The sequence below is a fragment of the Carcharhinus amblyrhynchos genome, chromosome 6 (assembly GCF_965287045.1).
Source record: "Carcharhinus amblyrhynchos chromosome 6, sCarAmb.v2.hapA, whole genome shotgun sequence".
NCBI lineage: Eukaryota > Metazoa > Chordata > Chondrichthyes > Carcharhiniformes > Carcharhinidae > Carcharhinus > Carcharhinus amblyrhynchos.
Genome location: NC_137329.1, coordinates 125,239,724 through 125,254,724, shown reverse-complemented (window position 1 = coordinate 125,254,724; position 15,001 = coordinate 125,239,724). Strand labels below are relative to the sequence as shown.

Below are 15,001 nucleotides of genomic sequence, written 5' to 3'. Positions count from 1 at the left end.
ATTAAAATAAATCAGGATCCAAACTCAATTAAGCAAGATTCTACGGTGATAACTGCAGAAAGTAACACATGGCCAGTGTTAGGGACATGGAGGGCCAGAGCTATGGATAGTTAAGGGGAGACTACTGGTGATCGATTAATCAGTCAGGGCAGAGGTGTGTACATAACTCCATTTAAATGCACCAATGAGATAAGCAAGTACAAAGATCCCTGCCCTGAGTTGCTGACTGAGAGTCGGCAGTGTTGCGTTTGTAGGAACAAAGAGTGCAGACTGGTGAATAGAACCAACTCGCAAACTCCTGGAGGAACAACTGAATAGAACCTGTAGAAACTCCTGTAGGAACAACTGCAAAACTTCAGGCAACTAGAGCAGCAAAACTGTGAAGAAAGCTTAGACAATGGATTCGGCATTTTTCCAAAAGAACGTGGAGAATGTGAAGGTAATGATTGAGCTGCTAATGCAGACTGAAGTGTAAAACTGTACTGGGAGATTTGATTTATTATTGTCACATGTTTTAACATACAGTGAAAAGTATTGTTTCTTGCGCGCTATACGGACAAACCGTTCATAGAGAAGGAAAGGCGAGGTTGCAGAATGTAATGTTACAGTCATAGCTAGGGTGTAGAGAAAGATCAACTTAATGCAAGAAAGGTCCATTCAAAAGTCTGATGGCAGCAGGAAAGAAGCTGTTCTTGAGCCTATTGGGACACAACCTCAGACTTATGCATCTTTTCCCGACGGAAGAAAGTAGAAGAGAGAATGTCTGACTTTATTCTTTCTCATCTTTTCACTCTCATTTCAACAGGCTTCTCTGAAAGCAGACACAAACCTCAGCTCTTTCAATTCCTGTGAATACATGAGACTTTAGGTAAAAGCAAGAAACACTCAGCAGATCAGCCTATCAAGAGTTTGTCTTTTCAGAAGTTCACCAACATGTGGTGCACTCTCCATCTTAATCTCATTCCCATTCTTTACTGTAATAGACACACTGGCAATATACTATTTCTTTGTGAAGTGAGGAAGGAAGACATTGTGAACAGTTTTGGACCCCTCATCTAAGGAAAAATACACTGGCATTGGAGGCAGTCGAGAGAATGTTCAATAATTTGATCCTGGGTATGGACGGATTTCCTTATGAGGAGCGGTTGAGTTAGTTGGGCCTGTACCCATTGGAGTTTAGAAGAATGAGAGACAATCTTATTGAGACATATTGGAGTCTCAGAGGCTTGACAGGGTCAATGCTGAGGTTATTTCCCTTTGTGGAGAGTCTAGGACCAGAGGGCATGGTCTCAGAGTAAGGGGATCACCCATTTCAGACATAGATGGGAAGGAATTTCTTCTCTCAAAGCTTAGTGAATCTGTGGAATTCTTTACCTTAGAGGGCCTTAGAAGCTGGGTCATTAAGTATGTTTAAGGTTGAGATAGACAGAGTTTTAATCAGTAAGGGAATTGAGGGTTATGGAGATAAGGCAGGAAAATAGAGTTGAGGATTATCACATCTGATCAGTCGTGATCTCATAGAATGGGAGAGCTGATTTGATGGGCCAAATGGCCTACCTCTGCTCCTTCATCTTATGATCTTATTTATGGTCATGAATGTAACTCACATATTGGGAAACTGAGGAGATTGGGTGAAGCACAGAATCCCAAAAGTGCAAAATTGAGTAGGCGAGGTCTCTCCGACAGAGCACCTTCCCAGACCCTATCCCTAGAACATCACCTATTTACCTGGCTAATCCCCTTAACCCATATATCTACTAAGGGGCAATTTAGCATGGCCAATCCGCCTAACCTGCACATTTTTGAACTGTGGGAGGAAACCAGAGCACCCAGAAGAAACCCACGCAGACATGGGGAGAAGGTGTCCAGGACACCTGGACTCAAAATCTGGAAGTACAACAAATAGGCTTCCGTGTTGTTAGGAATGGAGCAAGGGGAGTGATAGAATTGTGAATTGGATAGATTGAATTGCCTCTCTTGCCTGAAACCTGGACTACAGAAACAACTCGCAATTATACATCACATTTAACTTAGTTCCAAGCTGTTTCACAGGAGCACAATCACTTTTTCTCTTTAAATATGGTGATATATCTGTTATTAAAATTTAGAATTTTATGCATTTAGTTGAATTAACTATAAAAAACATTAGTTCAGGCTCAGCTGGAGTTTGGACCCAGTTCTGCCGCACTTTCGAAAAGAAGGCTTTGCAGAAGGCACAGAAGAGATCGATTGGAATGATTCCAGGGATGAAGAGCTAAAGTGAGGTGACAGGACTGAAAAGTCTAGTGTTGTTTTCCATTGGGCAGAGATAGCTTAGAGATGATGTTATAGACATTTAACATTATGAATGGTTTACATGGAGTAGCTGATAACCAAATTTAAGATGATTGGCAAGAACCAGGGGCAGCTGAAGGAGAAGTCCCTTTATGCAACTAATGGATTTGGAAGAGGTTGACCAGGAACTCGGAGGGTATCAGCGCAACATCTCCCAGGAAAGCTATCCTTGTGCATCCCCCCTCAAACCCCTCTATACCCCAATGCCACCATTTCCCCCACTCCCCCATGACTATCTCTCTCCCCCACCTGCACCCTCATTGGTGACCCTACCTTGATTGACACACTGAGTTACAGACAGTTTTATTGTGAAGACTCACTCTGACAAACAGGCTTCCACCAACCTTCTATCAGTAAGAGTCCTCATGTTATATGTGATTGCGTGATCCAGCCCCAAATGCTTGACCCAAAACCATTGCTAAGGACAGAACAAAGAGCTTGGATTTCCACAGCATATGCCCAGGCATTCCCAAAGCACCTTACACTCACTGAAATACTTTGGAAGTGAAGCCAGTGTCATAATGGAGAAAACACAGCAAACTCTCACAAACAATAAAGGAACAAGACAATAATCAGTTTTTAGTGTCAGTTTCAGTTTCAGTTTCAGCTTTTGGTGTCGAAATTTGCTGATGATGCCAAGATTGGTGGAACGGCAAATTGTGCGGAGGGTCTGCAGAAGGATCTAGATAGGCTGGGCGAATGGGCCGGAACTGGCAAATGGAATTTAATGTTGGCAAATGTGAGGTTGTCCACTTTGGTAGGAATAATGGTAGGAAGGACTATTACTTACGTGGCGAAAAACTGCAGCATGCGACGGTGCAGAGGGACCTCGGGGTCCTTGTGCATGAGTCGCAAAAACCCAGTCTGCAGGTGCAGCAGGTGGTCAGGAAGGCGAATGGGATGCTGGCCTTCATAGCGAGGGGGATTGAATATAAAAGTAGGGAGGTCTTGCTGCAACTGTATAGGGCACTGGTGAGGCCGCAGCTGGAGTACTGTGTGCGGTTTTGGTCGCCGCACTTACGCAAGGATATTTTGGCCTTGGAGGGAGTGCAGAGGAGGTTTACGAGGCTGATTCCGGAGTTGAGGGGGTTGAACTATGAGGAGAGGCTGAATAAACTAGGCTTGTATTCGTTAGAGTTTAGAAGAATGAGGGGAGATCTCATTGAGACGTATAAGATGTTGAATGGGATGGATAGGATAGAGGTGGAGAGGCTCTTCCTGCTCAGAAAGGACAGTAGGACTAGGGGGCACAGCCTCAAGATAAAGGGGGGGCGGTTTAGAACGGAGTTGAGGAGGAACTTCTTCACTCAAAGGGTGGTGAATCTCTGGAATTCTCTGCCCGTTGAAGTGGTGGAGGCTACCTCGCTAAATATTTTTAAGACGCAGGTTGATAGGTTTTTGATAGGCAAGGGGATTAAGGGTTATGGGGAGAGGGCGGGAATGTGGAACTGAGCCACGACAGATCAGCCATGATCTTATTGAATGGCGGGGCAGGCTCGAAGGGCTAGATGGCCTACTCCTGCTCCTATTTCTTATGTTCTTATGTTCTTATGTTCTTATGTTTAGTGATGTTAGAATCATAGAATCCCTACAATACAGAAGAAGGCCATTTGGCCCATTGAGTCTGTACTGATCCCACCTAGGCCCTATTCCTGTAACCCCACACATTTACCCTACTAATCCCCCGAACACTAGGGTCAATTTAACATGGCCAATCAACCCAACCCAACCCAACCCACACTTGTTTGAACTGTGGGAGGAAACTAGACTACCTGGAGGAAACCCACACAGGATGGGAGAATGTGCAGACTCCACACAGACAGTGACCCAAGGCCAGAATTGAACCTGAGTCCCTGGCGCTGTGAGGCAGCAATGCTAACCAGTGTGCCACCTCAATGTTGATTGAGGGATAGACATTGGTCAGTTTCCCTGCTCTCCTTGGAAATGGACCAGGCCTCAGTCTAATCTCTGAATCAAAAGGCAGTATCTCTGATAGTGCTGCACTTCCTTAGAATAGACACTGGACTGTCAGCCTGGGTGGTTTGTATTGAAGTCTCTGAACTAGGACTTGAACCCAGAACATTCTGCCCCAGCAGCAATAGCCTCTAATCAATGGTAGAAGAGACTTCAGCCATTTTGGCCTGAATATGGAACTCCCTGAAAGCCCTTCACCTCGTTCACTCTCCAGCTCTGCTGTAACTTTTCAAGGTGAGCTTTCCCTCTGTCACGTTCCTTGTGATGTTTGTTATTTGAATGACATCCGTGTAAGTATAAACTGTTATTGTAGCAGCTTGCTTGATGTGCAACCCACCCACCACCTCAATCAGCTTCTCCTCTACTGTCAGCCCACCGTGGTTCAGTCCACAGGATGTGTAGCAGCAACTTGGCAAAGTTCCATCTGCAGCAGTCCACCAACACCTTCACCTACGAGAAGGACAAGGACAGCAGGCTCATGGGAACACCACCACCACACATTCTATCACAACTTGGTCACATATTGCTATTTCTTCACCATCACTGAGTCAAAGTTCTCTCATAATTCCATTGTGCTGCTTTTAGTTCATTCGGCCTATCAATTATGCACCAGATCCCTAATTAGGTCTTGCCTTCGTCCCACCTCCCCCCATCCTCTCCCCCATGCCTCAATGGATCTTCATTTTTTGAATATTAATCCATCTCCTATTGTGTTATCGGCATCCACAAGTTTCTTCAATAATGTGTTATATGTCCTAACAATCATCTGTAGGGAAGAAAGTTCTTCTAGCTTCTCCATTTGTTCATTTGGTAACAATCTTAAATTTATGACTACTGGCCATTAACTAGGGTAAGAGTGTTTGTTCAGTGTGTGATTGACCCTGCTTTTCTTTGAGCCTTTGTTCAGTTGACCTGATATAGCTCCTGGAAGGACCCTATGCCAGCTTTATGGTGCAACCACCATGGAAACAGCATGATGGAGCTCCTTGGCTGATGGATACCTGGCTTACTCTGTGTAATGGCAGAGGAGTCTATTTCATGTTAGTTGAGCATTGAAACCTATGGAACCACCAGCAAACCATACGCGTTTCCTAATCAAAGAAAAGACACGGCAGTGGCAGCCTGGGAAAGATGGTTAGTCATCTTCTACAGGTGATACCAGATTGTCTTAGCATCCAAAAGAATAACATCGGCTTCGGAAAATAGAATGCGAGAACCCCATTACAACCTGGAAAACGTCAAGAATGAAATGAAACATTTGAAAATCAACATTCTTGGTTTACGTGAAATGCACTAGAAAGATTCAGGTGATCATACTTCAGGCAACATCAGACTCATCAATACAGGAGGTCAAGACCACAAGAGAGATGTAGAAATCTTCCTCAATGAAGAAATTGGAAATGTTTGCTGGGCTACTGAACCACCTCGACAAAGTGACCCAAGTCAAAATCAGAGCCCAGCCTCTCAATCTTGTCATCAGTCAAGTCTCCATATCTAACCTGACAGTGAAGAAGAGGATATAGCTCACATTATGAAAACCCGGTTTAAGCCAAACACCAATGCAAAATAGATGGAGTGGTTTTTGCCACAGGTAATCTAAATGCAAAAATAGCTTCTATCAGGAAAGACAACATAGTCAGATCTCATAGCCTGGGTGAAAGAACATAAGAACATAGGAACATAAGAACATAAGAAATAGGAGCAGGAGTAGGCCATCTAGCCCTGCAAGCCTGCCCCGCCATTCAATAAGATCATGGTTGATCTGAAGTGGATCAGATCTACTTTCCCGCTTTCTCCCCATAACCCTTAATGCCCTTGTCTATGAGAAACCGATCCACCCGTGACTTAAATATATTCAGCAAGGTAGCTTCCACCACTTCATCGGGCAGAGAATTCCAGAGATTCACCACCCTTTGAGTGAAGAAGTTCCTCCCCAACTCTGATCTAAACTGCTCCCCCCCTTATTTTGAGGCTGTGTCCTCTAGTCCTGCTATCCTTTCTAAGCGGGAAGAATCTCTCTACCTCTATCCTATCCATCCCCTTCATTATCTTATACGTCTCTTATAAGATCCCCCCTCATCCTTCTAAACTCCAACGAGTACAGACCCAGTTTATTTAGTCTCTGTTCATAGGCCAACCCCCTCATCTCCAGTATCAGCCCAATGAACCTCCTAAAGAGAACATAAGAACACTGGAACATAAGAACTAAGGACAGAAGTAGACCATCTGGCCCCTCGAGCCTGCGCCGCCATTCAATAACATCATGGCTGATCTTTTTGTGGACTCAGTTCCACTTATCTGCCCACTCACCATAACCCTTAATTCTTTTACCATTCAAAAATTTATCTATCCTCCTTGCCTTAAAAATATTCAATGAGGGGTAATGTGAATTGATTGGTGTACAGCAAATGAACAGAGTATTTAAATACCCGGTTCAAGGAACATTCAAAAAGGAGATACATCTGGAGAAGTCCTGACAATAAATCAAACTATGTGACAATAAAATGCAGCTCAATAAGCAAAAACCTCCCCGGACTCAGACTGTGAAAGAGACTGTGTAGTTGTAGTTTGCACCATCAAAATAAAGCTGAGGAATAAAGTTTTAAAGTTTAGTTCGTAGTTTTTTAATTAGTGTCACAAGTAAGCTTATTTTAACACTGCAATGAATTTACTGTGAAACTAGTCGCCACACTGATGGTGAAGGAACAGTGCTATATTTCCAAGTCAGGATGGTTGTGTGTGGCTTGGCGGGGAATGTGGGAAGTGATGATGTCCGCATGCAATTCCTGTCCCAGTTTTTCTTGGTGGCAGTTGTGGGCTGGGGGATATGGTTAAAGAATAATGTAAGTTTTCATCTGGAACTGATACAGAATTGGAGTTGGTTCTGTATTCATATATAAGAGATGGCCTTTCTATCAAACAGTACCACAATGTTTCTTTTCTTTCTTTCTAGAATTCGATGTACATTGAGGAAAAGTCAACCAAGGGTGATGTAATGTCCCTGATTTTCTCATTAAAGGAAGAGGTTGGAGCCTTGGCCAAAGCCTTGCGAATGTTTGAGGTAATCCTCGTTGAAGTTACCTATCTGCCCGTGATTATTAATCACTAATCTCAGAATTTGAGATTATTCCTGTCCCATTCATATTGGAGAAATTAACAAAAATCTCTACACCTGATTCTGTCCCATCAGTACTTCCACCCATATCTTTCTAATCTGTCCTTCCATTCAGCTATTGCAGTTTGCTAGAACAGAATTAAATTATCTTTGCTCATGACTTTTTGGATAAAGTATATGAATAATTTGGGACATTTGTGAAAATGCCATTGTTGATATTATGCAGGGGGTTGCTCCCAGTGAAAAGGAGGACCACACCTTTTGGGTGGCACGTGGTGCAGTGGTTAGCACTGCTGCCTCACAGGGTCAGGGTCCCAAGTTCAATTCCTGGCTTACGTCACTATTTGTGTGGTGTTTGCACATTTTCCTCATGTCTGCATGGGTTTCCTCTGGGTGCTCCAGCTTCCTCCCACACTTCAAAGATGTGTGGGCCAGGTGGATTGGCCATGCTGAATTGCCCCATAGTGTCAGGGGGATTAGCTAGGGTAAGTGCATGGGTTTATGGGGATAGGGCTTGGGTGGGATTGTGGTCAGTGCAGACTTGATGGGCCGAATGGCCTCCTTCTGCAGTGTAGGATTCTATGATCCTATGAAATCAGTAGGGAACTGTGCTTTGACTATATTTATATTTGGAGTACGTGGAGCTGATTTGTGTCTTAAACCATTCTGTCGTTTAGTCAATGGATTATATTGAAGTGTCAGTATGTTGGAGAATGTTTTGTGTTCATGTACTCAGAACCCAAACCATTCAAGCCCAAAGCAACACCGCTGTAAGGGAACTGCAGCTGGATTTAGGGAGTCTCAGGAAGTGGGGAGTTCACCCTCAAGTTTATAGTGTGAGGGGGCGATTCCTTTATGGTTACGCTCCAGCTTACACTGGAATTCAAGCTTGGGTGCAAGAATGCTCTTCATCTGACTAACTAACAAGGTTGGAATCTTTCATATAAGGGAGGTCCAATTTAATTGGACACATCAGCTTTCCCCCAAAATTCCTGGAGAATATTCTTTATCAAGCACACATTCAATCGCTTTCGGAAAATTCCTGTGAAATCTTATTCCACGATATTTTCAGATAATGAATTCCAGATCATACCAACCTTCTGTTTGAAGAAAATTCTAATTCCACCTCATTTATTTATTTTTTTAAGTTTGTTTATTAATTTTGTTTACATTAACACTGCAATTAAGTTACTGTGAAATTCTCCTAGTTGCCACACTCTGGCGCCTGTTCAGGTCAATGCACCCTAACCAGCATGTCTTTCAAACTGTGGAAAAAGACCGGCGCACCCGGAGGAAACCCACGCAGACATGGGGAGAATGTGCAAACTCCACACAGACAGTGACCCAAGCTGGGAATCGAACTCGGGTCCCTGGTGCTATGAGGCAGCAGTGCTAACCACTGTGTCACTGTGCAGCCCCAATACCAATTACAATTGTTTGTTAATTATCTTCAATTTATGATTTTTAGTTGCTGGCCCACATTGACAAAGAAAACTTGTTTTGTTCTTGCTCTCACGAAACCAATGAAAATTTGGATACAATAATCTATATTATTGTAGCAAAATGACCCAAGACGGAGTTTAAGGAGGAAATTCCAGAACTCCAGAGTCTAGACTGCCAATGGTGGAGCCATAAACATTGGGAAAGCACTAGGGACCAGAATTGGAGGAGTACAGAGATCCCATAGGCTAAGGGTGGTGGAAGTTATTGTGATAGGGAGGATTGAGGCTTCAGACTATGTCCCCTTTTGACTAGGGACAGTGTGTGTGAATGCAAAGAGTGCAAAGTCTTAACTTTATCCATGATAGCTACATTACTGCTAAAATTGTAAGGTACAATGGTTAGCAGTGCTGCCTCACAGAGCCAGGGATCCAGGTTTGATCCCTGACTTGGCCTCTGTGTGCGTGGAGTCTGCACGTTCTCCTAGTGTCTGCGTGGGTTTCCTCCGTGTGCTTCGGTTTCTGGCTTTTATTGTGAAAGTTCCCCAATCACCACACTCCAGCACCTGTTTGGGTACACTAAGGGAGAATTTAACATGACCAATGCATCTAACCAGTCTGAAAGATGTGCTGATTTGGTGCACTGCCGTGCTACATTCTCCCTCAGTGTACCCAAACAGGTGCCAGAATGCACCGATTGGGAGATTTTCACAGTAGCTTCTTTGCAGTGTTAATGTAAGCCTACTCGTGACACTAATAAATAAACTTTTTCATAGAATCTTTAGCACAGAATGAGACCATTCAGCCCTTTGTGCCCATGCTGACTCTTTGAATGAACTATCCCATTAATCTCATTCCCCATGGCAATGCAATGTTTTCCTTTAGAAGCTGTATTGAATTTGCTTCCCCCGAACATTTGGGTAGTACATTCTAGATCACAGCAACTCACCTCGTAAAATATATCCTCCTCATCTTGCCTGGGGTTCTTCTGCCAATAACCTTAAATTTTTTTCCTTTTTTTAATTCTTTCATGGGATGTGGGCATCACTGGCAAAGTCACCATTTGTTGCCCATCTCTAATTACCCTTAAACTAAATGGCTTATTCAGCCGTTTCAAAGGGGCCAGTTAAGAATCGACCGCATTGCTGTAAGTCTGGAGTCATATGTAGGCCGTGTCTAGTAAGGACGGCAGATTTCCTTCCCAAAGGACATTAGTGAACCAGATGGGCTTTTACAAGAATTGATGATGGGTTCATCACTGCAATTACTGAGACTAGCTTTTAAAATTCCAAACACATTAAAAAGCTCCAATTCCACCAGCTGCCGTGTTGGGATTTGAACCATGCCTCGAGAGCCTCTGTCTCTGGATTACTAGTTCGGTGGCATCCCCATCCTCTCAAAACTATTTCTCCTGATTCACTCTATTGAACCCTTTGTAACTTTGAACACATCCGTTAAACCTCCCCTTAACCTTCCCTATGGAGAACATTCCTAACTTCTTTCCATATAACCCATTTTTAAAAAGTTTAAAGTTTATTTGTTAGTGTGAAAAATCCCCTAGTCGCCACACTCTGGTGCCTGTTTGGGTAGACTGAGGGAGAATTTAGCATGGCCAATGCACCAAACTAACACGGCTTTCAGACTGTGAGAGGGAACCCACGCGGACCTGGAGAGAACATGCAGACCCTCCACAGACCCAAGTCAGGAATGGAACCCTGGTCCCTGATGCTGAGATGCAGCAGTTCGAACCGCTGTGCCACAAATCTCCTCTGCACCATCTCCAAATTCGAGAAACCAATATTTAAACATAGTTGTGCCTTTCCTTTGTTTATTGGCCATGTCCCTACAGATTCTGAGGGATCAGGACAACCAGCAGATCCAGAAACTTTCCTGAATTCTTGGAATCCTCCCTCGGGTGAAACCTTCCATTTCCACCTTCCCCCGAAATGGGGTTTGGTGCTTCTGTGTGCTGTCTTTCTGCTACTTTGCTAAAGTTTTGTAAATATTTGTGTTCTAAATGATGCAAACTTATCCAAGGTCAGCGTCTGTATGCTGTATGCAGGTTACTCTCAGTTATATCCTCCCTGCTAGTGCACGTGGAATTAACAGATCAGATAAAAGTTCACTTTCTATGTCAGTAAGCTGCAGTGTTCCATCGTTACAATGCATGTAAACGATCATTATCTCTGTTAAATAACGCACTACAGTTCATAGTAACAAAGGAACATTCAGCCAGAGTTACAGCAGAGGATTTGTCTGATCTTTCAATATTATCCACAACTTGTACCAGCCAGCATTAATCACTCAATATAGAAGTTGGTCAATCAATAGACCAATAACCAAGTTCAGGATCACGTATGTCTGTCTTTACTTCTCTCAAGCATTTTCTCCTCTAATCCTTTCCCAAAGACAGGTTACTAAATCACAAACATATATTTTTCATTCTTGGGATGTTGATGTCACTGACAAGTCTGACAATCCACCCAACCGGCAACTCTTTGGAGTGTGGGAGGAAACTGGAGCATCCAGAGGAAACCCACGCAGATACAGGGAGAATGTGCAGACTCCACACAGACAGTCACCCAAGGCTGGAATTGAACCCGGGTCCCTGGCGCTGTGAGGCAGCAATGCTAACCCCTGCACCGCCCCAATTAAGAGAGTTTAGGACTAAGATGAGGGGAATTTCTTCACTCAAGAATGTGGTAAATCTGTGGAGGTTCAATCATTGAGTATGTTTGAGACAGAGATTGACAGAATTCTGGCAACTAATGATCTGAAGGGGACTGGGGATGGTGCTGGAAAATGGCTTAGCAGTAGACAATCAACTATAATCTTGTTGAATGGTGAAGCATGACTGGAGGGGCTGAATGGCCTCCTCCTGCTCATGTGTTATCTTTCTACAGTTCTTTGAGCAATATCTAAACTCTGCTGTTGCAACATTGGAGCTGCTTATTCAAAATACACATTGCAACATCAAAGCTCTGAGAAAAAAAATCACTTGAGTAAATAGACCTTTTAGCCCCTTCTTGCGTCATGTAGACATCTTTTAACTGGACAGCAATTCTTTCAATTTGTGCCAAATGTCACAAAAGGGGCAATTGGATATAATATTTTGAGGGAAAGCATTTTCGAGCAATCTATAGTGTTTCATAGAACATAGAACACTACAGCACAAACAGGCCCTTCGGCCCACAAGTTGCGCAGATGACATCAACACCTACCAATCCATAGACCTTTCTATAACCCCCAATCCCATTAATTCCCATATACTCATCCAGAAGTCTTTTAAAAGACCCCAGCGAGTTCGCCTCCACCACCACTGACGGCAGCCGATTCCACTCACTCACCACCCTCTGAGTGAAAAACTTACCCCTAACATCTCCTCTCTACTTGCTTCCCTGCACCTTAAATATGTGTCCTCTCGTAGCGACCATTTCAACCCGGGGAAATAGCCTCTGAGAATCCACCCTATCTATTCCTCTCAACATTTTATAAACCTCTATCAGGTCGCCTCTCAACCTTCGTCTCTCCAGGGAGAAGAGTCCCAGCTCCCTCAACCTAACTTCATAAGGCATGCCTCCCAATCCAGGCAACATCCTTGTAAATCTCCTCTGTACCCTTTCAATAGCTTCTACGTCCTTCCTGTAGTGAGGCGACCAGAACTGCGCACAGTACTCCAAGTGGGGCCTGACAAGGGACCTATAAAGTTGCAGCATTACCTCCCGACTCCTAAACTCAATCCCTCGATTAATGAAGGCCAGTACACCATACGCCTTCTTGACCACATCCTCCGCCTGCGAGGCCGATTTAAGAGTCCTGTGGACCTGGACCCCAAGAGCCTTGTCTGGCTTTCGCCTGTTATCTCACATTTCGCCTGTACTGACTTTCCTGCTTAGGGAATGAGGCAATTGTTTACACAGTAACATATTGAACAAGTTGTTTGGCTCAGAAACAGTATTTATTGCAGCTTGGGCCAACCTCTTATCCTCCCACTGCACTCCTCCTCTTGAACCTCGTCACTGCTTGATGCACCATGTGATATAACTGTTTACAAAACATAGAAACTAGAGCAGGAGGAGGCCACTTGGCCCTTCGAGCCAGCTCCATCATTCATTTTGATCACGGCTGATCATAGAATATATCCTGAATCCTCCTTCCTCCCAAATCCCTCGGTCCCTTTAGCCCCAGGAACAACATCTAATCTCTTCTTGAAATCAGACCTCAATTATGTTGCCCTCACTTTGTGAAACTCCAGCGCAAACAAACCCATGCAGTCTGTCTAACCTTTCCCCACAAGACAAACACCTCATTCCAGCTTTTAATCTGAACGATTGCAATTACATCCTTCCTCAAATAAGGAGACTAAATTAGCATATAGTATTCCCGATGTGATCTCACTAATGCCCTGTACAAGTGAAGCATAACATCCGACTTTTGGCAAAGCAAGAGATGAGAAACGAGAAACGCGTCCAGTTTCTTGCCTCCCCCGATGGTACTGGCCCTGTTTTGCTGGTGAAAGCATGTCATTAATGAGTCTGGATTGCTTTCGTCTGGGCTCACTTACTTTCACCACCTCGCTGGTTGAGGTTTTCCCCAGTGAGAATCGTGGATGATCACTGCCACAAGAGACCAGACATGATGGCCTCGCCAGGGGGCAATGGAGGTTATTAAAGCCTGCTGGGTGGTCTGGGGCAGAGTTGTGCCGTGCCCATGGGGCAGTGTCAGCCTGACAGAGCCTGCCTGGTACCCTGGTACTATCTACTGGACACCACAATTGTGCAGGGGCAGGGGCAGTGCCAGGAGGGTGGGGCCTGAACGTGATGATGCCTGTGGGAGAGGAGCTATGACGGGGAAGGAGGGAAGGGAACTTTGCAGGGGTGGGAGGGAAGGGGGTTTTCTGCAAGGGTGGCAGTGGGGGGGGGGATCTCTGCAGACGGGGGTGATTGGCAGGGGTGGGGCTGATGTCCATGGGGCAGGTAGGAGAAAGCAGTAGGAGATCTTTGGGAGATCAGGGTACCTGGACAATGGCACTCCAAAAGCACAGCAGCCAGCTTCTCCAGCGAGCTTAGGCTCTGCCCCCTGCTGACAGCAATCACATCCTGCAACTTCTTTTGCACCAAATGCCATAAGATTGCGACTCGCAACTCACCCAAAAAACCAGAGTGATTCCTTTGCATTTTCTCGCTCGTTCTGCACTTAGAATTGTTTTGTAATATCGTGGCCTCAGTCAAACTCAGGAAAATTCCACCTAAGAGCTGAAGGATGTGCAGGTTAGGTTTATTGGCCGTGCTAAATTGCCCCTTCATATCGAGGGACTATCGGGGTAAATATGTGGAATTAGGGGATATGGCCTGGGTGGGGTTGTTGTTGGTGCAGGCTTGATGAACCGAGTGGCCTCCTTCTGGACTGTAAGGTTTCTATAAGTCAAACATGGTTGGGCAGACAAGAAAGTGGTGTTAAGGCTACAATTGGATCAGCCATGATCTCATTCCGATCCTACTCAGTCCACTGCTGAGGAAGTGTTGGAACTGCCGAGATATTACACTAGGGATGTTGTTGCCACTTCAGATAGTCATAAAAGATCCCATGAAACTATTGCAGGAAGACCAGTGAATGTTCCCCCAATGTCCTGGCCAATGTTTACCCCCAAACATTGCTGAAAACAGGTGATCTGGTCAGTACACACTGCTGCGTGTGGGAGTTTGCGATGCACAATTAGCCACCAGATTTCTGTGCTTATGAAGCACTGTGTAGGAATGCAACAAATTTTAAAACAGCATTTTCTTAAAGGCAAGCACAAGTTTAATTTCTTGACTTTGGCAGGAGAAGGGGGTGAATCTCACTCACATTGAATCCAGGCCTTCACGGTTTAAGAGAGGGGAGTATGAGTTCTTTATCGACCTGGATTGTAAAGATATGGCCAGCCTTGAGGACATCCTCCTCAGCTTGAGACAAGACATCAGCGGCACTGTTCATGAACTTTCGCGGGACAAGAAAAAGGACACAGGTACCGGACTCTTATTGTCTCTCAAATATTAAAGAAGGGTGGGTGCAGTAATATGGGTGGGATGTAGGGTGGGAAGGAATGTACACAATGCCTAGGTTGACGGTGGCACTGCTGCTTCACAGCACCAGGGAC

General features: G+C 44.6%; 1 protein-coding gene across 1 annotated transcript in view; it reads left to right on the top strand.

The window, feature by feature from the left end:
• Positions 1-397: 397 nt before the first annotated feature.
• The window catches only part of pah (phenylalanine hydroxylase), a 51,115-nt gene continuing 36,511 nt past the window's right edge, over positions 398-15,001 (top strand). The window contains exons 1-3 of the mRNA XM_080191784.1: positions 398-439; positions 7,262-7,369; positions 14,686-14,869. Of these exons, the coding sequence (XP_080047910.1) occupies positions 398-439; positions 7,262-7,369; positions 14,686-14,869 (334 nt within the window). The remainder of the gene's footprint in view (positions 440-7,261; positions 7,370-14,685; positions 14,870-15,001) is intronic.